We start from the raw sequence: 26,276 nt of genomic DNA on the forward strand, positions 1-26,276 counted from the left end.
CATTCTTAGTAAATTCTTCAGACTTCCCTTGAATTTATGAGTCTTCTCTTCAGCCAAGTATAATCTACTTTATAATCTACTTATTCAGTGTAAGTTTTCAATTATCACACATTTTATTTAGAGATTTTTCTTGGTACTTTTCCAAGCCTGTCTTCAAAAAATATGCTGTATTAGTTTCCTATTGCTGCTGTAATGCATTACTAAACAAACAAACAAACAAACAAACAAAAAAACAAGCTTAAGCACCACAAATTCTCCTACAGTTCTGTAGCTCAGAAGTCCAACACAAAGTCTTACTGGACTAAAATCAAGGTGTCCACTTTCTGGAAGTTCTGGGAAATTCATTTCCTTGCTCATTTGGATTGTTGGCTGAATTCAGTGCCTTGTATTTATGGGATTAGGGTCCCTATTTCCCAGCTGCCTGTCAGCCAAAGTCTGTCCACAAGCTGCCCCACATTTGGTGTGTCCTCTTCTTCTATCTTCAAAGCCATTAAAAGTAGGTCAAATCCTTTTCATACTTCTAATCTCTCCTGTCTCTTCTGTCTTCTCAGCTATGACTCATTCCTTGTCTCTCTCTGCCAATTTTTTAAAAAGATTTTATTTATTTATTTGGAGGAGAGAGAGAGAACATGTAGGGAGGAAGGGCAGAGGAAAGAAGAGAAGCAGACTCCCTGCTGAGAAGGAAGCTCCAAACAGGGCTTGATCCCAGGACCTTGGAATCATGACCCAAACCAAAGGCAGATGCTTAGCAGGCTGAGCCACCCAGGTGCCCTCTCTCTTCCAACTTTAAGGACCTGATTTCAGTGGACCCACATCCAGGGTGTGGATAATCCAGGATGTTCTCCCTATCTCAAGGTTCGCAAGGTTATCCATATCTGCGAAGTCTCTTCTGCTATGTCATGGAATACATCTACAGGTTCCAGGAATTAGGACATGGGCATCTTTGGGGGTGACATTACTCTTCCCACCATATCTGTTGTTGTATGGTTTAGATTTCTTCCTTTATGTCTTTGCTTATTTTATTTCTTTTTATTTTATTTTTTGTATATATTTTTTACTGGAGTTTGATTTGCCAACATACAGTATAACACCCAGTGCACATCCTGTCAAATGCCCCTCTCAGTACCCGTGACCCAGTCACCCCATCCCCCCACTCACCTCCCCTTCTACTACCCCTTGTTCATTTCCAGAGTTAGGAGTCTCTCATGTTTTATCAAAGGGATTATAGAGGAAAGGAGAGAAAATGAGTGGGAAAAATTAGAGAGGGTGTCTTTGCTTATTTTAAAAATACTTATGTTGAGCATGCCGTTTCTATTATTTGCAGCTCATGGAGTATGAACTTTTTCTCCCATCTTCTACCTTTTCCTCAGAGCAGTGAGCTTCTCTTCATGGAATTCATTTGCTATAGGAGAGAGCTCGGGCTTGTAAACTTTTTTTTAAAGATTTATTTATTTATCTGAGTGGGGAGGGGCAGAGAAAGAGTCAGAATCTTCAGCAGACTCCCCACTGAGAGTGAAGCCCAACATGGGGCTTGTTCCCATGACCCTAAGATCATGACCTGAGCTGAGATCAAGAGTTGGACACTCAACCAACTGAGCCACCCAAGAACCTCTGGGTTGTGGACTTTCTAAAGGGAAGTTTTACTGGCATTTTTGTCAAGGTTCTGTGGTATTCACAGTTCTGGGCATTTTTAAATTTTGGTTTCTGGGTTTGCACAGCAGATTTTAATTTTGATTTCACCACTGAGCATGGGAAAGTCTAGATTTCCATTTTTTTATAGGAGTCTTTTTTTTTTAACCTATGACCCAGGACAGGCAGTATACTTCCATGCCACATCTCTGGGCTGTCAGCAAAGTATTCTAGTTCCTCAGGGAAAGGCTATTTTTATGTCATCTGGAGCCCCACCTATTCCTGAGCTTTACTTCATCTCCAGTGGGTGGGGAGGGGAAATGGGATGTAGTTAGGGACAGAGTAAGGGTCCAGGGTGGGATGCTGAAAGGGCTGGCTTCATGGGCATTATGTAAGTAATCACACATGGCCCCAAGACTAGGAGGGCCTCATACCGGTTTAGTGTTCTGTTGTTATGGTCTTGAAGTTCTTCATACTTTTAAACAAGGGGCCCTGTGTTTTCTTTTTGCACTGGGCCTGGCAAATTATGTAGATGGTCCTGAATGTCAATCAAGAATGAGGATTAAGTGATGGAGCATTTGGGTGGTTGGTTAAGTGTCTGACTCCATCTCAGGCTCAGGTCGTAATCTCAGGGTCTTGAGAATGAGCCCTGCATACAGCTCTGGACTGGACATGGAGGTGCTTAAGATTCTCTCTCCCTCTTTTTCTGCCCCTACACCTCACTTGCACACTCTCTTTCTCGAGAGAGAGAGAGAGAGAAAGAGAGAGAGAGAGAATGAGGGGACTGAGGCTCATGGAAGGGGATGAGGGAATGGGAAAGGGGTCAGGGAATGAATGAAGGAGAGGGGTAAAATGGTAAAGTGAGATGAGGATCAGAAGGAGGGTGAATGATCCATGATGTCACACATTTACTTGAAATTAAAACAAAAAGCATGATGGTGCATGTTGAAGTGGTCAAGTAATCACAGACAGAATCCTCTGCAGAATGAACAATGCTTACTTCAATAAATAAACTCAAGAAAGAGAGGAGATGGAGAGAGAGAGACTATAGATCAAAAAGCTTAAAAGGTACATTGACTTTTATTATTTATTTATCCGAGAGAAAGAGAGAGAGAGAGAACAGGGGGACGGGCAGATGGAAAGCAGGCTCCCTGCTGAATGGGACTCAATCCCTGGACCCTGGGATCACGACCTGGGCCAAAGGAAGATGCTTAACTGACTGAGCCACACAGGTGTCCCTTGATCAGTGAATTTAGGAGACAATTGGAGATGTGAAAACTGACTGAATATTTGATACTGTTAAGGAATTATTAATCATTTTAGGTATGGCAGTAGTATTGTGGTTATTTTAAAAACAACATAGAAGCAAGCAAGATAAATTTTATGCAAGATTTCACATGGGAAGTGGATCAGAGGGCTTGTGTTGCATACTGGCTGATAATTTTAAGAATTAAAATGCTCTTGTCATTCCACAGAAACTTCAGGATTTTTTGTTCTAGTTCTGTGAAAAATGCTGTTGGTATTTTCATAGGGATTGCATGAACCTTTAGTATGGACATTTGGAAAGTATGGACATTTTAATAATATAAAATTTTGGTCCCCTTTAAAATTATTTCATCTCTTGATCACATTCTTCTTTTAAAATTTTCCTTCTCTCTCTCTTTTTTTAAAAAAGATTTATTTATTTATTTTAGAGAGAGAGCGAGAGCGTGTGCACATATGTGAACTGGGGGAGGGGCAGAAGGAGAGGGAGAGAATCTCAAGCAGACTCCTCACTGAGCACGGAGCCCTAGATCTCAGGACCCTGAGACCATGACCTGAGCTGAAGTCAAGAGTTGGATGCTCAACCAAATGCACCACACAAGATCCCCTTTCCTCCTCTCTTTTAAGCATGCTCATTCTCACTGGCACTGAATTCTTCCCTGACTTCTAGATCCTGACTCTGGGATTTTCTTTCTGTGCCTCTTTGTGTCTCTCCCCTGCCTCAGATGGAGCTCACCCAACCTTGCCCTGCAGGTAGCATCTTGCACAGTGAGCAGGGTTGACAGGATCAATCATTTGAGTTATTGTACACAGCAGCTGTTCTCTTTCACCAGCAATTCTGCGTGTGTGTGTGTGTGTGTGTGTGTGTGTTTGTTTGATTCCATCAGCTAGGTAACCAAATGCAAAACCCCATGACCAGGAACACACCTGCTCCAGATACAAATTGTAACCCAGAACTGCAGCAACCTGGAAATGTAAGCAGCCTGCTCTTGCTCTAAGGCCAAACCCATTAGTCAAATAGCTATTTGCCTAATAAAAACTGAACTCTATTTGACTAACTTCTAAAATATTAGAACACAAACAGTTCTGTTTCCCTAAAGCACACTGAGTTCTGCCCCCACCTGGGGGCTGGGGAAAAGGTGAGAAGGAGAAGGTGGGGATCAGAGCCCATGCTTTGGCCTTGCTGAGGGTCCCACCATCAGCCCCAGAGCCACACCAGAACCTTGTTCTGGAACCAGCACCTGAAGCTGTTATGTGTCGTAGCTTACCCACAGGGTATGACCTGATGGGATGGGCACAAGAGAGGCTACATTTGGCACACTCCGGTGCTGATTCTGCCAAAATAAATGCCAGGGACCTCCAGAGGACCAAGCGAGGATAATGAGGATAGCTCACCTGGAAGGAAATGGAGCTGTTTCCATTTCCTGCCAGAAGAGAAGCCACCTGGCACTCCTGAAAGCTGCCACCATAGCCACCACCATAAAACACCGCCTCCACCACCAACCAATTCTTGAGTGCCAAACCCATGCCAGGAACCAGGTTAGGGCTTTTAAATGCACTCTTTATTAATGCATTTATTCTCAAATTATTTCCTACATCACAGCAAATAAGCCTGTGATGTCAATCCTATGAACCTCATCTCAGTAAGTCCCTTGCCAGATATACATTGAGTCATTGCCACAGCAGGTGTGTCCCAGTGCCTTGCTTCACAGAACACCTTGACAGTTGAGCTTTTTTTGAACACCAAGAGCCTCCTCCTTACCTAGCTAAGGGATAGTCCTGTGGAGAGCTTGAGAAACTGGAGAGATGTCAACCTTGTGAGGATATAAGGGCATAAGATTTGTCACCTCCAAACCCAAATTTGAGTCTCAGATATGCTGGCTCGAGGACACTAGGTAAATCCTTTAATTTTTCTATTTATCCATGCCATATCCTTGAGGGTGGGTGCAGTAGTGTCCCCAAAACAGTAACACCTGAACCCTACCAGCAGGCTCACCATCGCGACTCCAGGCCTGCCCAGAAGCAGGTGCTGGAGGCAGCCTGAGGGTCAGCCAGCAGTAAGCCCCATTTGGCATTGTGTTAACCAAAACTGTACTTAATATAATTATTTTCATTTTTAAAAAAGGTTTTATTTATTTATTTGACACACAGAGAGAGTACAAGCAGGGGGAGTGGCAGAGGTAGAGGAATGTGAGGCTCAATCTCAGGACCCTGGGATCATAACCTGAGCTGAAGGCAGACAACTGAGCAATTAAAGAGCCCCCAATTATTTTCATTTTTAAGAGAAAAATAATTTTGGTCTATAAACCTTTCCATTTTTCTTGGTTTAGCCTCATGTTAAAAAAAAAAAAGAAAAAAGAAAAAAAGAAAAGTTGCCTGGATCGACGTTTTGATTTGTACCTTCTTCTCTCTGCTGGAAAGCCTATTGTGGATGCGTAAGGCTACAGCCAAGGAAGCAAGCACGGAGAAGCCCAGTCAAGCAATGTGTTCTGTTCTCAGATAATCACAGTGCAGGGGAAGTGAGGGAAAATGAGCTAATGTGGTAGGCTCCTCCCATGAGGCACGTGCTCACTCTTAAACTCATCCAAACTTCACATTAGCCTTACTACGATCAGATGATTGGTTTCTCCAGCTCAAGAGGTAAGAGTCCAGGCCCCAATAGGTTAATCAAACTGCCCGAAGTACTCATATCTGAATTCCATATGGCCAGTCCTGACACTGGAATTTCATCCCTCAGCCTAGGCTAGTTAGACTTGGAATCAAAACCAAAACTTCCATCCAGTGGGTTCTCCAGGATCCTGAGCACAAATCACAAATGCCCCAAGTGACTTAACTCCAGATTATTACTAAATTCATTTCTGAATTCTAAGGGAAAACTTCACTCCTTTGGTCTAAACTGATATATCTTTTTTTTTAAGTGAGAACATAGTTAAAGAATGGAAGGGCAGATTTTCACTTTTGAGCCCATATAGCAGCTTTTTTTTTAAAAAAGATTTTATTTATTTATTCATTAGAGACACAGAGAGAGACACAGAGACCTAGGCAGGGGGAGAAGTAGGCTCCCTGCGGGGAGCTGATGTAGGACTCAATCCCAGGACCCCGGGATCACGACCTGGGCCAAAGGCAGACACTCAGCCACTGAGCCACCCGGGCATCCCATATACAGCAGCTTTTTATGAAATGTGGAATCATCTGGGACATTTGTTATAAATTTAGATCCCCAGGTCCATGCTGGGCAGGACTCAGAAAGTCTGGACATGGAGCCTTGGAATCCCATTTGAACCACCTCATTGGGTGATTCTTTGACACACCAAACTGGTGAGACACAGTAACCAGTATTAAAGAGTCTGATGTACAGAAGAGAGAATATTCAAATTATCATACCAACTCATTCCAAGTAGATGGCTCTTTTTCTCTTTTTAAACTTTTTCTGGACAGGGGTGAGAGAGAGAGAGAGAGGGAGAGCAAGAGTGTGATCAGAGGAGGGGTAAAAGTAGAGGGAGACAGAGAATCTCAAGCAGGTTCCACACCCAGCAGGAGCCCATTGCAGGGCTTGATTCCATGACTTCAAGATCATGACCTGAGCTGAAATCAAGAGTCAGATGCTTACCAACTGAGCCACTCAGGCACCCCAAGTCAATGGCTGTTTCAAACAGATGCAAAAAAACTGCTCATTTTTTTCTCACTTCAACACTGCCCTCCTTTCCCCACTTATGTACACTATCCATTACCAGAGAGTAGCTCAAAATACTGCAGTTTAATCTCTGCCAATATTAATCCTGAACTAAAGATGCCTGAATTAATAAGATTTAGCTGTACTGAGGCTGTGATTTCACTGGGTAAGGGCATCAGCATCCAAACAAAGATATCACTGATTATAGCAGTCTGACTAATAGGAACACAACCACGAGAGAATAAAAATAGCCCAACTCTGCCTAGACAAGGGTGTCAGCATAAATCAGGAGATGGCTTCTTTATGTTGAAGTGTCTGTGCCCCAGAGGAGCCCGAGCATCCCCACCCTGCATCTGGAGAAAGCATTCTGAAACTGTACTCAGAAGCTCAGTTATGTGTGCGGCAGCTTGCACTGAATAAAAACTCTCTTTCTTTCCCTCCTATTATTGTCGGTTTCAATTAGCTAATGGGAGGTGGGAAGTGATTAGCTTGCTACCAAACTGCAGTGATATGCTTTTGTTTAAGGCTGACATGGAATATTGCAGGGAGAATTAGAATGTACGAGACAAGGTCTTTTAAAGTAAGATTTAACACAACAATAAGAATCAGAAGATTTAACACAACAGTAAGTACCAGAATCTTCCAGAGGGAAGGACACTTAGAGGTCATCTCATCCTACAGCAAAATACCAGAATTCTTTTTCAGTTTGAATGTCTGGAGGCAACTACAAGCCCTCTAAAGTCTTGCTTTGCCCAGGATAAATATTCGCAGTTCTGTCAACCGTTCTTCATGTAAAATAGCTTTTAGTTCCAGAGTACTTTAATTAGTCCAGATGAAAAGGACACCAGCCTCTTATGGGGCTGTGTGATGCTGTCGGCTTGTCTTCGTCTGGACACCAGCTAAGAGCGAGACTTGCTCTGTCAGCATAGGTGCAAAAAAAGCCACAGATGTGATCTTCAATGAACACCTGAAATGAGCATTTTAAACTTAAATAGGTTCTGTATTACAGGTAATTTGTTTTAAATCTCCATTTGCTGGTTTAAGCTGATCTTGTCAATATCTTTTTGAATCCAGACTGGGTCATCCACTAATGTCTCAGCCATTAGTTCAGCTTGGTTTCATCTATAAATTTGATTTAAAAAATGCATCCTGAGGGCACCTGATTGGTTCAGTCAGTTAAGTGTCTGACTCCTGATTTTGGCTCAGGTCATGATCTCAGCATTGTGAGATTGAGCCCTGCATCAGCTTCTGCACTAGGCATGGGGCCTGGTTGAGATTCTCTCTCTCTCTCCCTCTGCCCCTTCCCCACTGCTTGCAAGCTCTCTTGCTCTCTCTCTCTCTCTCTCTCAAAAAAATACATTCTGTTTCACTATGGCATTCTCACACCTTTATTACTGCAGTCTCTGTGATTACTAAGTTGTAGGGGAAAGCAAAAATCATCCTAACGTGGGGTGCCTGAGTGGCTCAGTCAGTTAGGCAGCTGCCTTTTGCTAGGGTCATGATCTCAGGGTCCTGGGATCCAGCCCCACATCAGTCCCTCTGCTTGTGTGCTCTCTGGCATTCTCTCCTTCTCTGTCAAAAAAATTATCCTAAAAAAAATTATCCCAACTTGAAACTGTTCCCTAATGAACCAACTCTAGTGCAGTATAAAAATATTTCCTACTCAAGTATCTTTCCCTAATCAATGCTAACATCTGTGCTCATCTTTTTTTTTAAATTTTTTTTTAATTTATTTATTTATGATAGTCACAGAGAGAGAGAGAGAGAGAGAGAGAGAGAGAGGCAGAGACACAGGCAGAAGGAGAAGCAGGCTCCATGCACCGTAACCCAACATGGGATTCGATCCCGGGTCTCCAGGATCGCGCCCTGGGCCAAAGGCAGGCGCCAAACCGCTGCGCCACCCAGGGATCCCTGTGCTCATCTTTTGATACAATATCCCTATTTTCTTCTGCTGAGTGCAAAACTAATCCTGGATTAGTTACAAAATAAATGGCAAATCTTGACAAAAAATAAATCCCCAAACCAAAACAAACCAGCATGGTAGTGGTGCTGGAGAAGAGGTAAGGTCATATACTATGCTGTTGGTCAATGAGGGTCAGAGGAACTGAAAGAGTTAGCAACTAAAGTGGATGATGACTAACAAGGACAGTGACTTCACAGAGGGTTTGGAAGAGAATGGACTGAGTATTAGAATATTTAGAGGAGACTTGCAAAAAACCGATTAGGCTCCCATCAAAATAATTCTCTTTAGGATCACTCCATCAAAGTCAAACATAACATGAAGGATGATAATGCACTGCTTTCATATAATTTTGGCATAACAATTAAATTATGAATCACTCACCTCACTAAAAAAATAACTTCATTGAATATAACTTACATACAATACAATGAATACATTTTAAGTTGTAAATATCCACAATTTTTTATCAGTTTATGCAACCATGATAGTATTGCCACTATTGACATAAAGAACATTTACATTACTCCCAAAACCTACTTGATTCACTTTTGGTTCATTTTAATTCACTGCAGCATTTATAAGCCACATTTTATTTCATTTTAAGATTTTATTTATTTATTTGAGAGAGAGAGAAGGAGGCAGGCAGGGAGGGAGGGAGGGAGGGAGGGAGTGCAGACAGTGGGAGGAGAAACAGAGGGAGAGGGAGAGAATATCAAGCAGACTCTGTGTTGAGCTCAGAGCCTGACACAGGGGATTGATCTCATGACCCTGAGATCATAACCTGAGCCAAAACCAAGAGTTGTACGCCTAACCAACTGAGTCATCCAGGTGCCCCTATAAACTACATTTTAAGAAAGCTTATTTTCATAATTTCAGTTTCATTTTCAGAAGTCCCCAAACAAATATTGTTTCTACTTTTAATTTTGACATTAAAAATGGATAGAATTTATTTTTTAGAGAAGTTTTAGGTTGACAGAAAAATTGAGAAGAAAGTATAGAGTTCCCACATATTCTACTCCCCTCCATTACTATCATCTTGTGCTGGTGGTACATCTGTTGCAACTGAAGAACCAGTATAAATACATTATTATTAACTGAAGTCTATATATATTTTAAAGATTTATTATTTTTGAGAGAGAGAGAGAGAGTTCATGTGGGTGGAAGGAGTAAAGGGAAGGAAGAGAGAATCTCAAGCAGACTCCTCACTGAGCACAGAGCCCTCTGGGGACCTTGATCTCATGACCCCGTGATCATGACCTCAACTGAAACCAAGAGTCTGACTCTTAAACAACACCCCAACTAAAGTCTATATTTAAACTTGGGGTCACTCCGTATTATACAAGGTTTCATTTGTTTGTTTTTTACAAATGCATAGTTATGTTATCCCCCATTACAATATCACACAGAATTGTCCCACTGCCCTAAAACACCCAATGCTTCACCTATTTGTCCCTCTATTCACCTCCCTCATCCCCAGTCACTGAACTGTATTTTTGCTCTATCTACAGTTTTGCCTTTTCCAGAATGGCATACAGTTGGAATCACAGTATATAGCTCTTCCAAATGGGCTTCTTAAACTCAGCAGTTTACATTTAAAGTTTCTTTATGTCTGCAAAGTGCATTTTAGTTGCTTCCAAGTTTTGGCAATGAAATATAAATCATACCCACAATGAGGTATCACCTTACACCTGTTATAATGACTAAAATAAAAAGGACAAGAAATAACAAATGTTGGCAAGGATGTAGACAAAAGGGAATCCTTATGAACTGTTGGTAGGAATGTAAGTTAGTATAGTCACCATGGAAAATGATATGGAGATTCTTCAAAAAATTAAAAATAGTATTACCATATGATCCAGTAATTCCACTATTGGGTATTTACCCAAAGAAAATGAAAACATAAATTCAAAAAGATATATGCACTCCTATCTTCATTGTAGTATTATTTATAGTAGCCAAGATATGGAAGCAACCTATGTGTCCATCAATAAAGTGGCTAAAGAAGATGTGATACAGACACACACAGACACACAGACACACACATCAGAATATTACATAGCCATAAAAAATGAGATTGTGCCACCTGTGACAATATGAATGGACCTAGAGGGTATTATGCTAAGTGAAATAATTCAAACTGAGAAAGACAAACACCATGATTTCACTCATATGTGGAATCTAAAACAAACAGCAGAATCAGAACCTGTAAGTATGGAGAACAAACTAATGGTTGCCAGAGGGAAGGATGGTGGGGGAATGGGCAAAAGGGTGAAGAGGAGTGGAAGGTACAGGCTTCCAGTTGCTGAATGAATAAGCCATGGGAGTAAAGGCACAGCATAGGGAATATAGTGAATGGTACTATAATGGCATTGTATGGTGACAGGTGGGTAGCTCTATTTGTGGTGAGCACTGCATAATGTATAGAGTCGTTGAATCACTGAAATTAATGAAACATTGTCAACTATACTGGAACAACAACCATAAATAAATAAAAGGTGTTGACCAAAATTCTACAGCTCAGTTGGCATACTTTATAAGTGAATTGTGGTGCCTTCTAGTTATGCTCTTCTTGTTAAAGTGCTCACAAAGCATTTAATAATTAATTCCTGAATTTTATCATGAGCCAACATTATGCCTAGCTGGTAAAGAGTCTTTTTTCCCATCAGTTGGAAAAGTGAGGAATGATCTTCCAATGTCTTTCCTTATCTTATAATATCTTCCACAATCATGTCTGCAAGCTTTTTCACTACCCTGGGGTAGAACTCAGTTGGCCCGAAAGACTTGAAGTTATTTAGAATTGACTAAGTGTACTTTATCACCCTTGTCTCCTTTCTTAGATTTTAACTCCACATAGTTTGTGCTTCACTTTTCTTATTCTAATTGAAAACTCTCCTTGGATTGGAGAAGATGGTGAAACACTTCTGTCTGAGGGTTGATACCCGAAAGGGGACACCCACACCTGTACTACTAGTGGCCTCAAGAAAGAAGAGGCAGGGCCCAGGGGAGGCACTCATGTTTGATTCAGCGGGTCCGATGTAACTGCTCAGAGGCCAAAATGAGTTTCAGAATGAGGTCAATACCAGAGAGAAGTGTGAAGAGCACTCAAGGATACAGAAGGCACACATTTTGGCTTTGAAGGAGCCAAAAGCATAAAGGGGATAATCAGTCCACAGGAACATGGGCATGCCAAATACAGTACTCCCAGGGATTAAGCCAAACAAAACAAAATAAAATGAAATGAAACAACCCAGGCCAGTCTTTGCATAAGTCCAAGAACTCAGATAGCCACACGGGGGAGAATCATCTGGGTACCTTCTGAGCTTGACAGTATTGCTCTAATAATGCACGAGCAGCCTTTGCCTGGTTTTGGAAATGGAAGAAGCTACAAGGCCTACCTACAAGTAGAGCTTAAAAGTTTCACATGTAAGAAGCAGTAGGGTCATAACAGGAAAACAATTCTACTTTCTGCCTGTCACCAATTAGCATCCTGCCATCTTCCCCCAGCAGTGATGGCATGAGCCTTTCTTGTTACATTCTCACGTGGAACAACCAAAAATAGTTGTGCCAGACATCTTTCATGAGGCTTAGCTCATCCTGGGGGTTATTCTTGCCCTTATTTGGCATCCAGTCTTGGTTGTGAGCCTTTCCTAATTTCTGTACCTGCTTTTAAAAAAAATCTGAGCTCAATGAGACAGCACTCTGAATGCTCATACTCATGTTTCTGGTGCCCCTTCTCATTTTATTTGCTTAATTTTTTAAAAATGTGTTATGTCTTTTTGACTATATAATGCATTTTACTGGTTTATTTTTTAATTTTTTTATTTAAGTAATTTCTACACCCAACATGGGGCTTGAACTCACAATCCTGAGATCAGGAGTCACAGGCTCTTCTGACTGAGCCAGCCAGGTGCCCCTGGTAATCAGTATTTTTAGTTTCTCATTTATCATTCCAGAAATTTTTAAAGCATATTCAAGTCATATATGTGTCTATTCTTTTTTTGTTGTTATTTTTATGTTTTTAAATACAATAGTAGTATACTTTGCTTTTTTGGAGATTTTATCTGAACGATATTTCTTGGAGATTTTATCATTGTAATCGCACCTGATGTTTGTTTATTCATTCATTCATTCATTTATTTATTTGTTAAAGGTTTGGGTTTTTTATTTAAATTGATGAGGCTTTACTATGAAATTGTAATGTAAAATGTCAATGATCACAGTCTTTTGGTGATTAAGGATATGAGAGGTGAAAATTTAAGGTAAAATACAGAGGGATCAAGTACTATCTGGAAAGCATCAGAAGATTCTTGTAACTTAGATTTCTTCAGATTATTCTTTTATACCAAATTATATACCATAAGCTAATGGTCAACCCTGACCACAGTAATAATGTTTGCCATAGTGGAGCCTTTATGACACATCTTTAAAATGCGGCTTAATTAAGACATTCCCTGAGCATGGGATGGGCTGAACATTCATTAATGAAACACTTTTTTTATTAACCTGAAACTGCTTTTTCCTTCTTTGTATTAGTTTTTGCTGTATAACAAGTCACCCCCAAATTTAGCATCTTAAGGGAAAATGCAGTTATCATTTTACAATTCCTAAGAGCCAGGAACTTGGGAATAGTTCTGGATGTTTCTGGTTCAATCTCTCATGTATTTGCTGTCAAGATGTCAGTGGGGGCTGGTAGGAGGCCTCAATTACTTGCTTTGTTCTCCATAGGTTCTCCATAAGGCCATCTGACTGTCTGCACAACAGGGCAGCAGACCTCTCCCAGAGCAAATGATCCAAGACAAAGCAAAAGAGGATGTCATGTGTCTCTGATGACCTAGTCACCCACCATCAATTCTACCATGTTTTATTCACTGGAAGAGTCATTAAGTCCAACCCAGATGTAAGGGTGGGAAAATTAAGCTCTATCTCTTGAAGGAAAGAATATCAAAAAATTTTGGGCTATACTGTAAAGCAACACCCCAAGTGTCCTTGTTTCTACTAGTCTTTTACTTTTTACTTGAGCTTTTACAAAATATTTTATTTATTTATTTTTGAGAGTGAGAGACTGAGAGAGCATGAGAGCACAAGCCAGGGAAGAGGCAGAAAGACAGGAAGAAGCAGACCCCCCCACTGAGCAGGGAGCCTGACATGGAGCTCTATCCCAGGACCCTGAGATCATGACCTGAGCTGAAGGCATACACTTAACCAACCAAGCCAGCAGGCACACCTTTACTTCAATAGAATAATGAATTTCTTTTATTTTTCGACAGTTACTTTTTCTTGGGGAAATATCTTCAGTTAATTAGGTCAAATGTAATATATCCATGACAAATCTCCTGGCGATACCACCTGGTTATCATTACTAGTGTTCTAGACTGTACTCTGAAAGACAGGAGACAGGACTGAATTTAGAGAAGGGGGTTTGGTTTCTAAAGGTAGGACACTTCTTTTTTACTGACTGACCAGCAGTTGACGTTTCATCTATTGCTGTAAAATCAATAATCTGATAGCAATATTAGCTACACAGACTAGTGTGTATTATGGGTAGAGATGAGCCACTGACAGATAAAGGCATTAGGACCTTTTTTCTTACTGCCAATCAACAGTGACCCAAAATCCCTAGAGCCAAGCTAAATAACACACACTGAGTGTCCTCTTAAACGCAGGTGTCACCAGGATAATTTCTAGAAGCAGAATCGATTGGTTAATGGGCACCTAAAATTTCAATGGATAAAAAAGATGTAAGATACACACACACACACACAGACACACATACACACACAATGGAATATTACACAGCCATCAAAAGAATGACATTTTGCTATTTGCAACAAGGTGGATGGAACTAGAGGGTATTATGCTAAGTGAAATAAGTCAATCAGAGAAAGACAAATATATGATTTAACTCATGTGGAATTTAAGAAAACAAAACGGATGAACATAGGAGAAAGGAAAGAAAAATAAGATGAAAACAGAGAGGTAGACAAACCATAAAAGACTTTTAACTCTAGGAAACAAACTGAAGGTTGCTGGAGGGGAGGTGAATAGGGGGATGGGGTGACTGGATGATGGGCATTAAGGAGGGCACTTGATGGAATGAGTACTTAGTATTGTATGCAACTGATGAGTCACTAAATTCTGTCTTTGAAACTAACAAACAATACACTACATATTAATTAAATTGAATTTAAATTTTAAAAAATAATAAAATTTCAATAGATATTGTCAAATTGTCCTCCAAAATTACTGTACCAGTTTACCCTGTCACCCATAGCATATGAGACTGCCAAATTCTTTTACTCTGGGGTATCAAACTGTTTGATCTTTGCTGTGTAAGAGTCATTGCTGTTCTCCCCATCCTGACAAATAGAAGCAAGGCTAATATTTGTGAAAAGTTTTGAAATAAGAGTCAAGTTTATTCAGCATCTGTGATGGGTGGTTACTGAATGTGTCAGAGTAGAGGATGGAAAACAGGGCAGAAAGATGGGTGGAGGGGTGCCTGGGTGGCTCAGTTGGTTAAGCCTCTGACTCTTGGTTTTGGCTCAGGTCATGATCTCATGGGAGCCCTGTGTTGGGCTCCATGCTCAGTGGGATATCTGCTTGAAGATTCTCTCCCCCTGTCCCCCCACTTGCATGTGTGCAGTCTTTCTCTCTCTCCCCCCATCTCTAGAATAAATAAATAAATCTTAAAAAAAAAGAAAGATGAGTTGAAAGGAAAAGGAAGGGGTTTTAGCTGACTGACGTGGGCTGGAAGCACCTGCTCTTTATCTACAGTTGAATAGTGAATAGCATTCCACTGTAAGGGTGTACCTCTTTATCTAGTTCCCCACTGATGAAAGATTATTTCTAATCTTTAGCTAATTACAAACAATGTTGCAATGATATCTTGTTCATACTTCATGATCCATACTTACTTGTAATGCAAATTCCTAGATGTGCTGTACTAGGTCAAAGCGGGTTTGAATTTGTGATTTTGATAAAACTACCATACAAAATCACTTACGTAAGGTTTACTAATTTACACCTTATGAGCAATTTACTGTTTCCTCAAAGTCTTGCCAACATGGCATATTATCAAATCTTTTTAGTCATTTATTTTTCTTTGTCAATCTGACAAGCAAAAAAAAAAAGTTTTAATTTACATTTCTCCAAATTGAACACCAATAAAAAATAAATTTATTATTGAAAAAAATTTACATTTCTCTCATAATGAGTGAGATTAAGCATTTTCTCCATACATTTATAGACCATTTGCATTTCCTTTCCTATGAACTATCCATCATATACTTTGCACATTTCTTCCAGTGAATTGTTGGTTATATTGATTTATAAAGCATTTATTTATTTATTTATTTATTTATAAAATATTTTATTTATTTATTCATGACAGAGAGAGAGAGAGAGAGGCAGAGAGGCAGAGACACAGGCAGAGGGAGAAGCAGGCTCCATGCAGGGAGCCCGACATGGGACTCTATCCTGGGTCCCCAGGATCAGGCCCTGGGCTGAAGGCAACGCTAAACTGCTGAGCCACCCGGGTTGCCCAAGGGCTCTTATTTATTAGAGAGTTTCTTTGTGTCTTACATGAATGGCAAATAGCTTCCCCAGTTTGTTTTTTTCACTTTGTCTATGGTGATTTTTATTTTTTTGCCAAGGACTAGACTTTAGACTTTTTAAAAAATGTAGATTACTTTATAACTTACTAATCTTTCCTTTGATGATTCTTAGGCTTTGTATCACAGTGAAAAATGTTGGATAAAGGGATTATCCAACATTTTTATCTAGTACTCATAAAATTTCAGATTTTACACCTAAATTCCATTTGGAATTTATCTAAACTTACAGCAGGAGGTTAAGTCATTTTATCCTTAGATGGCTCCCTCCTTGTCCCAATATCACTTACTAAAGAGTTCATCGTTCCTTCTCCTAGAAGAGAGACCGCATTTACCATATATTCAAATTCTCGTGTTTGGATCTACTTTGGATATTCTACTACCTTCAATCGGTCTTCGTCTGAACATGTGTCAGGACCACGCAGCTTCAATTCCTGAGACTTCATCACGTATTTAACTTTCAGAACAGCTAGTAACAGCTAGTTCTCCTTCCTGCTTTTCTTTTCCAGAGTTTCCTTGCCCACTTCCTAAAACAAACCTAATTTTAACTGGGATAAAATTACACCCATAAATGAATATCGGGAGGATTGATATTCTTATGTCATTGAGTCTCAGGCAAATTTTAAATTTTTCCTCATCAAGGTCCTATAAATTTCTATCGTGTTTATAGCACTAACCAGGGCTTTGGAATTGTTTTGGTTGAGCTTGTAGATGGGCTCTTTTCTTCCATACAGTTTCTGTCTGGCTGCTATTCCTGTGATTAGGCTTTAGGGGCAAAGGGCCCAACTTAAATGGCCTGCTCATTGAACACATGCTTGTCTCTGCTTTCCCCCGTGTCTCCACAAACGTCACCCACTAAGCTGTCTTTCCTTATTAGTCAAATAGCACCACTTCTAGGCATTTCCTTTCCCTCGTGAGTGATGAAATTATCCTAAAGTGTGTCAGGGATTCATGAGGGGACCACAGTTTAACTTAACACAGCATCCAAAGACAGTCAAGACGTTGAAAAAGCCCATTGCTCTTGCCTGTTCCCAGTGGATTGCTGGCACTGTAATCTGTACCAAGCAGGCTTCATTCGTAGCCTCCCTCTGTTGGGGGTGGGGGCAGCTCCAGCTCCACCTGTCCTCCTCTTTGCCTTTACTCTACTTTCATCTACCACTAGGCTTACCTTATGCCACACAGTGCATTTCTTTTTACTGTATGATCCCAACAATTTCTTCTTCTACTTGGAATCATTATTTAAATATTATCTTTAAAATCCTGCTTCTGAGAATGCTAGTGCACATATGATATTCAGTACAAAAAAGAGTGCTACGACTATGTTGGAGGTGCTCCATACTTATGCCACTTGTAAGATCCTAGGACATTAACACTTCAAAGACTGAGAAGTTCTGGGCACCTGGGTGGCTTAGTTGGTTAAGCATCTGCCTTTGGCTCAGGTCATGATCCCAGGGTCCTGCCATCAGGCCCCACATGGGGCTCCCTGCTTATGGGGAGACTGCTTCTCCCTCTCCTCCCCACTTGTGCTGTCTCTATTTCAAATAAATGAATACAATATTTTAAAAAAATAAAGACTGAGAATTTCTGCAGTAAAAAAACCCAAACAACCCTACACATTTCACAGATTGATTTGGCCACAGAAGCCTAATTAATTAACTCCCTGTGCCACTCACATTCTGTGGAACACACTTTAGGGTGCCTTAAGACAGTAAGCTCCTGGGTCTGCCTGAGTCACTCTGCTGGGGACACCTGTGATTTCAGTTATCTACCTGGGCTCAAGTGTCAAGTTCACTTATGAACTGTGAACTGGGAGAGAACACTTAAATTCAAATTTGCTTATTTACCCTCAGGATGGCTACGGAATTTGCAGGACCTACTCTTCTTTTCAGTGGAATATAAATATGACAGTGTTGGCCAGAGCAGGATAGTCAATATCCCCTTCCTACAAGCCTGTTACCCTAAATCCATGCCAGATGGGTGACCCGAGGGACTGCAACCTCCATGCCAAGATGTATTTGGTGCTGGATGGGGGCGGGCAAGAGACTCCTATTGAGATGCTCACCAAATGTGCCACCAGGAGTGAAAACCAAAAGGAATCATCTCAGACTCACAAGGTAAGAGGGAGGCACCTCTCCTGGCTGAGGGGTCCCCAGTGATGTGAGGCATGCATGCGGGCTGTCCTCTCTGTTAGAGAAGGAAACGGAAGTGAGAGATTCTTCTTTCTAGTTAAGGGATGGAAACTTCTACATGAGATAGAGGGAAAAACTAGGAAAGAAGCTACAAATATACAAGGAGGAAGAGGGAAATGGAATAGAATAATTTGAGTCTTCATGTCTGGAAATGAGGATGAGGCTCTCTGTGCTTGGAGAAGCGAACCTTTTTAGGAGGAGCAGGCACCAGAGCTGGCACATCTAGGAGACTCTGGGCCCTAGTGGGTGGAGTGGGATATGATATTCCAGGAGGATGCGCAGGGAATCGTGCCAGTCAGCAGTTCCCTGCAAGTGCTCAGGAATTTTGACTGACTTACCCGTGACTACGTGCTTCCTCAAGGCTTGTTCCCAAAGACTCACCCACATAATGAGCAACTCTCCTGTCCTCTTGATACAAGAACAAGCGAGAGATTCTGTCAGAAGAAGCCTGGAATACACCCCACATGCATCTGAAAGTCTTTACTAGGGCTGCACAGCTGGCCTCCACTCTGAGTGAGGTCCTTAACTCGGGAAGAGGGTGGGGGAAAACATCTTGTTCACCTCAGTGGCAGCAAAGGACAGTCTGGTTTCTGGACTGTGACGTGCTGCTGGCAGGAACAGACTTGTATGTTGGGCCTTTGTATCTGATTAAGATACGAAGATTAAGAACAGAAATGTGCCTGGGAGAAAGATTAGTGCCTTCTCCATACAGCCAGAATACTCCTTTTTTTTTTTAAAAGAAAGATTTTATTTATTTATTTGAGATAGATACATAGATAGAGAGTGAGCGAACACAAACAGGGGGAGGGGCAGAGGGAGGTGAAGAAACAGACTTCCAGATTCCAGGCTGAGCTGGAAGCCTGATGTGGGACTCGATCCCAGGACCCTGAGATCATAACCTGAGCCAAAGGCAGACGCTTAAATGACTGAACCACCCAGGTGCCCCTGGAACAGCTCTTCCATATTGCATTTCCCTGTGTGATTTATTATTCTCTGCTAAACACCTCCAAACAAAAACCAACTAGGCCATCAACCAAGGAAACCCATCAACTGACCAAACCAACTGACCAACCAACCAATCTACCAATCGAGCAACTAACTAAGCAACCTGTCAAACAAAGATTAAATCCACTGCCTCCTCCCTCATTTCCCACTCTTTTCTGTTTTAGGCACTCAGCACCCAGTGTCCCCATGCACTTAGCCTTGAACTTTTCAGGAAGCCATTGCTGGGGCCTGTGCTACACTTCATTTGGTTTCAAACCTTGATTTCCAGCTCTGTGAGCTGCTACCATCTTGGACTTGGCTGTGGATTTTGCTCCTTTGAGGCACCCCATCCTGCCGTGCCTGTCACCTCTCTTGCACCCTGCCCGGGTCTGAGGACGGCCTTACCAGCCCTACTTATACCACCTGACTTGAACGCACAGGGCAGCCAACACAGACTCCCAGGTCTCAAGAGTGTTCAATCCCACAGAGCTGCAATAACTCTCTGCTCTGCTGTCCTTGCTGCTTCTCGGATCAGTTTTCTATTCATGCCTTAACTCATCATATGGCTCTTTTTGTCTTCTCTGTGGTTTTTGCTAATGCAAGGTCTTCTGGCAGTTCAGTGCATAAAGGGATGTGCTTTGGGTTATAAATGACTGTGTGAACAGTGGCCTGGAATGCTGTAGTCCTTGAACACCATTTGCATGAAAATAATTAACATATTTAGCAGGGGGAAAAATCAGTATGGAAACAGGGATCAAGGAGACACCCGGAAAGTACACACATCACATCTCTGTTCTTACACTTTGGCAGTTCTAGAGCAGTTTTCCACCCTCTGAGTCATCTATTATCACTTCTATTAGCCTTCTCATTCAAGCTGACATTATTTTCTACTTTACAATAAAGGCTGCACTTCTTGGGGAATGGAGTGGCTGAGGCAGCTGCCGAAGCCTGGGGTGGAGAGCAAGCAGATACCTGGCCCAGAGACCCCACCGAGTTCGCGTGCGCTGGAGGGCTAGCCAGGCCCACATCCACCAGATTCTGGAGCAAACCCGCATTCTGACCTCTCTCCCACTTCAGGACAAGAGGAGTTCCTCGGGACCAGCTGCTTCCCTTGTAGAATCCACCTCTGCCTCCTACACCCCAAGACTCGTGGAGCCCAGAATCACCTCTTTCTGATGAGCCAGGCCTACCACTCTCCCTCATGTACCATGGTGCTTTAGATGTTGTGATAGACCATTATTTTCCACGTTGGTGGTAACAATACCTCTTCATCTTTGTGTTCATTCTCCAGGGATCTTGCCACCCTCCAGTTGAGGGGTGGGGTCTATGTCTTCCTTGCAACTGGGCAAGCTTGTGGCTGCCTTGACAGAAAGAGGATGGTGGAGATGTCACTGGTGACTTCTGAGGCTAGGTGCTAAGAAGAACGAGGCCCCTTGTCACTGTTGGGACCCTGAGCCACCATGGAAGCACTCTGACTTCTCTAAGCCACCATGCTGTGAGGAAGTCCAGGCCACCACAGAGGCCACGTCAAGGTGCTCAAGCTGACAGCCCCAGCTGAGGTAGCAGGTGACAGCCAGCAACAACTGCCAGACATTGAGGAAAGACGGCCCAGATCATTGTAGACCTCAGCTGTCAAGTCACTCCCCTCCTCCAGCCCAGCAAATCTTCCCAGTGGAGGCTCCCAACTTTGTTGAGTGGAGGAGAGCCATCTCTGATACCCTGTTGCAATTCCTGACCCACAGAGTCCTGTGGTTTAACAAGAAGGGTGTTTATAGCATTAAGTTTTAGGGTATCTTGTTAAATAGCAACAGTAATTGGAACAGATGTAAAATCTCAGATTTCCTAGCAGGTTAAAATGTGTGTAACACTTTTAAGATTCTAAAGGCACACATCCTCTAAATTCCTCCACTCGTTGTGAGGATGTAGTTTTAAGAGAATTTGGAATTCCAGCCAATAAGAATGCCAAGATGAATCTCCACAAGGGAGAGTTCGTATCCTGGCTTTAATCACACCATACAGAGGAGCACCCTCTGAGCTGGAGCCTACTCATTTCAGACCAGACTAATTCCAAAACATGTCTGATAATCAAGCACTTCTTTTTCTAAAACTGCTTTATAATTAGAGAGCTCTTTCAAGATGGGATCAGTTTATCATTCTGGGACAATAAGGAAATCGCTTGTTGTCAGGATAGAGGGTCACTTCCAGGGCCGCTCTCTGGAAAATGTCTGTTAGGAGCTGTCTCAGCAGGTCTACTCCAACAGTGAGTGGGAGGATGACAACCCTGACATGGCCACGTGATCATTTCTTCCTTCCTTCCCCCCCCCCCTTGCTTTCCTCCCTCTTTTCAGCATCCAGTACGTGTATCCTCTGAGCTAGGGACTGAGGTAGGTGCTGGGGACAGTCAGGTGAGCAAAACAGAGACATAATCCCTATCCTTGTGTTTAGAAGCTGCCATTTTTATCTTAGATATACTTAAATTTTTAAAAATATTCAGAATATATATATATATATATATAAAGCCACATGGAAGCTCAAGGGTAGTAAGGAAATCCAAGCGTCCGTGGCTGAGGATATAGATTTTCAGATCAACTCTGACTCTGTGGGCTGGGGTGCAAGGATTGGGACTGCATTAATTAGCATGATGCTGGTTGCTTTGTCAAATCCCCTAATTCAGAGGCTTGGCACAACAGAAGTTCAATTCTGATTCCTGTTGTTGGAAGACAGGTGGCATTTCTCCACTTGGTGACTTTCCTTCTGTTGATAGCTCTGGTGTCCCTTGGAGCCTGGGAACCCTGTGTGTGTAGCCAGTGGAATAAGGAAGTGGAGCAACAGAGGAAATGCCTGCTTGCTTTTGTTTTTTTCAATCGGAGAAGGACAAACATCATATGGTCTCATTCATTTGGGGAATATAAATAATAGTGAGAGGAAATAGAAGGGAAGGGAGAAGAAATGGGTAGGAAATATCAGAAAGGGAGACAGAACATGAAGACTCCTAACTCTGGGAAACGAACTAGGGGTGGTGGAAGGGGAGGAGGGCGGGGGGTGGGGGTGAATGGGTGACGGGCACTGAGGGGGGCACTTGTCGGGATGAGCACTGGGTGTTATTCTGTATGTTGGCAAATTGAACACCAATAAAAAAATAAATTTATTATTTAAAAAAATAAATAAAGATTCCATTCATTCATCTATTCATGAGAGACAGAGACCTAGGCAGAGGGAGAAGCAGGCTCTGTGCGAGGAGCCTGATGTGGAACTCGATTCCGGGACCCCAGGATCACTACCTGAACCAAAGACAGATGCTCAACCACTGAGCCACCAAGTTGCCCCACCTGGTTGCTTTTTATCTGCCTTGGCTGACACATATCACTTTGGAGAGAAGTCATTTGGCTCAACTTAGATGCCAAGGGAGGCAGGGTGATACAATCCTTGGCTGGATGGCCCCTCCTTGCAACCACCCTATACTACTGCAGGAGAAGCAGGGATCTTTGTCATGCGGTCCCCCATCCCTGCTGTTAGATGACTTCAGTCTACCTTGGTGCCAGGGCACTAGAGAATGATAGTGGCTTGCTTAGGACTCCTGAGAGCTGGGGGCTTAGTTGGGAAACCTAGGTGGATGGCTTCATCCCATCTCCATAGGGAATATCCTTTATAAAGCCCCACAAGTCTACAGAAAGGATTCTGTAAAATGTGTACCTTGTCAATTCCCTCTGCTATCTACATGGGAGAAAACATCTTTACCAAGGAACAAGGACACTCTCGAAGCAGGGCTTAAACACACTGACTTTCATAAAAGCAAATGCAAATGCAAAAAAAAAAAAAAAAAAGCAAATGCATAAGAAACAACCAATAAACATTTAAAATACCCAAATCCCCTCAACACTGCTTCATAACAAAATATTAAGAAGCCTGTCCCCATTCTGTTGGTGGAGAACTTAAAGCCTTTCTCTGAAAAAATTCTCTTCCATTTCCCTCCTAGAGAAGCATGTAGCAGCATAATATAATGGTTCTAATGATGTCTTCCTGCAACAAGGGAGCTTTAGTTTCCATTGCTTTTAATTTATTTTGTGTTATAAATTAATAATGTATTTGTAATGGGAGAGTAACTCATTAAATGTAAGTGTCATAAAGTAAGGCACTCAGATAAGAAAAGTGTGAAATGATCCTGATGGGCTCCTAAATGTTACATTAAGTATATAAATCATTTTGTTTACTGTGTACTTAAAGTAGAGAACAGCTCAGAAGGTAAATGTAATTACTATAATTCTATTTTAAAATGTCCAGGAAGCATGAGAATAGAATTTGTGCAAACATCAAAAAAGGTAGCTGGCCAAGATCTGCCATCTTCTATGACAAAGCCAAATAGATCATCTGGGATGTGACCACCAAACCAATATTCATTCTCAATGACTGAAAGGTGTACAGGACCAGGCTCACCAGCTCCAGGGCACAGGGAAGCCACTAACCACTGAGGTGTAACTTGGAGCATGATCAGGCTGGAAAAGGCATGTGAAGTTTCCCATGGACTCTGTGGGAGAGACTCCACCTTCTCAGTTCCAGACCTGTAGGGATTTGGGCGGTAGGTAGGTGGAGGACTGGCCTGACAGGGTCTGCACGTGTAGCCTGGTCTGCTCTGGCTTATGCACCAAGTGGGTGATGTGTGTTTTGCTGAAGGGGAGGGGGCTGCCTCTGTGAAGCACTCAGCATGGACACTGTCCACAGAGAGAGTTTGGTTTGATTCTGCTTTGAGAATTGTGCAAAACAATTTTCAGAGACTGCTTTGCCCACAGGATTCCGATTCCTCAGCTGAGGAAAGCCTATGTGGAAGATAATATAAAGAAATAACACAGGAGAAAATGCAAGTGCCCAAAGTCCCTTTGCTCTGTGGCCCCATTAGAAAGAAAACAGTTGAAAGAAATATGATAGGTGTGGTAAGGCCCTTATGGCAGAGGATGCAAATTCACCACCATCATCCCAGCAACCATCGCTCCAGCAGTACAGGGAGCGTAACCACTGCATCAGTTCAACACCAACTGATGGCCAAGTTCTGGCAAGCTGATTTGTGCACAGTGCCCCCAACCTTGCAATCAGCCTGTGGAAACAGGCTTCGTTGGCCCACCTGTCCCTCCCTCCCTCCCTCCGTCCCTCCCTTCCTTTCTTTTATTTCTTTCTTTCCTTCCTATTTCTTTCTTGCTTTTTCTTTTTAAAATAGTTATTTGAGAGAGAGAATGCGTGCATAAGTGGGAGGGGCAGAAGGAGAGGGAAGAGAAAAGAGTCTCTAGCAGACACCCCACTGAGCATGGAGCCTGACATGGGGCTGGATGTGGGGTTGGACTGCACAACCATGAGATCATGACTTGAGCAGAAACTAAGAGTCATGCTTAACCGACTGAGCCATCCAGGCATCCCAGCATCCCCCATTCTTAAATATGATAATGCTGAAGCAAAAGGAGCACTTATAAACAACTTATTTTAAATCACACAGTTTGTAAGTGGTGGATCTGAGAACGTGAACCAGCCTGACTCCAGTGCATGGGGTCCCTTCCCTCCGCCATGTGGCCCTGTTAACTCCCTGTATCCCTGGGGCCTGGTGTGGGATGACACTACTAAGTGCACGCTAGTATGGGGCAGGAAGAATGTCAAGGGCTTTGGAAACCATTATAATGTCTGTTCCTAGGGGCATGGGTGGCCATTCCACTTTAGCTGAGAGCCGTGTACAATAAAGGCTTAGGTAGTACCAGTGGAAGAAAAATGACATGCATCTGTTTTAGTATTCTGCACAGTACCAGCATTTCCCCCCTTTGTCTTTTTTAGCTTCCAAAAATAAAAAAATAAAAAACATCAAGACCTTGACAGGACATTGCTTTTTGACAAATGAATCACCTTGAATTTCTGTCTGGCTTTCAGCTCAGATTCCACATAGTTCCCTGTCCTTTGCCTGTCAAACTTGCTTCCAAGCTCACCTCTGCCAAGAAATGCCTCCATCCTGACAGCCCAAAATAATGACAGGGTATGATACTGGTCTCTCTGCTGTGGGTTCCACACCAGCTACATGGCTTATCTGAATATTCATGAAGAGAAAGATTCAGTTATCTGTGGTTGGAATATTCTCCATCATTATCACCACCACCACCACCACCATCATCACCACCATCATTATCACCACCACAATCATCATCACAGCACCATCATCACCATCACCACCACCATCATCATCATCACCACCATCACCAACATCACCATCACCTTCATCATCACCATCACCATCATCTTATAATCTGAAGAGAGCAGGGACCATGGTCTGTGTGAGTCTGGGGATTCACATTTGAAGTCAGTTGAAGATGGATACACCACCTCTGGACCAAGTGCAGTTTAGGTCTTTAAACATCCTATCATATTTAAGCCTGAGCAGTTGGAGCACAAGCTCTAGACAAGAGCTTTGAGAGCCCAGAGGAAGGGTGATCTCAACTGCAACCCTCAGAGGTGGAGTATTAGGGGCTCTGTTTTACAGAGAAGGAGTGAAGCTTGGAGCCTTTGGTTGCCCAATCTATGGCCACATAGCAAAATAAAGGCAGAGTTGAGCTTTGAACCTGAGCTGTCCAATGTCAAGCCTGCATTCTTACCATTTTATCACTGTGCCCCAAGTGTTGGCTGGTGGCTTTATTCCTCACTATTGCCCCGTCCTGCCCGGGCACTGCCTCCATGTTCTTTCCCTAGGAGGAAAGAGTGTTGACCTACTTCCTTTCTAGCAGTATTTCTGCAGATGTCTGGAGCTGAAGAGAACAAAGGTCTCATGCCCTCTCTCTAAGCATCTGTGGCCTCTTTGATAATATGGATGAGCTGGATCAGAGAATCCTCAAAGTGCCTTTTGAGATCTCCACGCAGATGATTTTTTCCCCTAAATGTGGTGAAATTTTTAAATTTCAGTATGCCCATGAGCTGGCTTACTAGCCCTGACTGTACAACTAAGA

The 26,276-nt window shown here is 42.3% G+C and overlaps 1 protein-coding gene across 4 annotated transcripts in view; it reads right to left on the reverse strand.

Annotated features, from left to right (window-relative positions):
- The window catches only part of SLC35F3 (solute carrier family 35 member F3), a 389,956-nt gene that overhangs the window by 72,510 nt on the left and 291,170 nt on the right, over window positions 1-26,276 (reverse strand). For 2 of the 4 annotated variants that reach the window (XM_035714944.2, XM_025448466.3), the window contains one exon: window positions 25,269-25,366. The exons of the other annotated variants lie outside the window; for them this stretch is intronic. In XM_035714944.2, the coding sequence (XP_035570837.2) occupies window positions 25,269-25,366 (98 nt within the window). The remainder of the gene's footprint in view (window positions 1-25,268; window positions 25,367-26,276) is intronic. 4 annotated transcript variants of the gene reach the window in all.

Source organism: Canis lupus, chromosome 4 (assembly GCF_003254725.2).
Source record: "Canis lupus dingo isolate Sandy chromosome 4, ASM325472v2, whole genome shotgun sequence".
NCBI classification, from domain to species: Eukaryota; Metazoa; Chordata; class Mammalia; order Carnivora; family Canidae; genus Canis; species Canis lupus.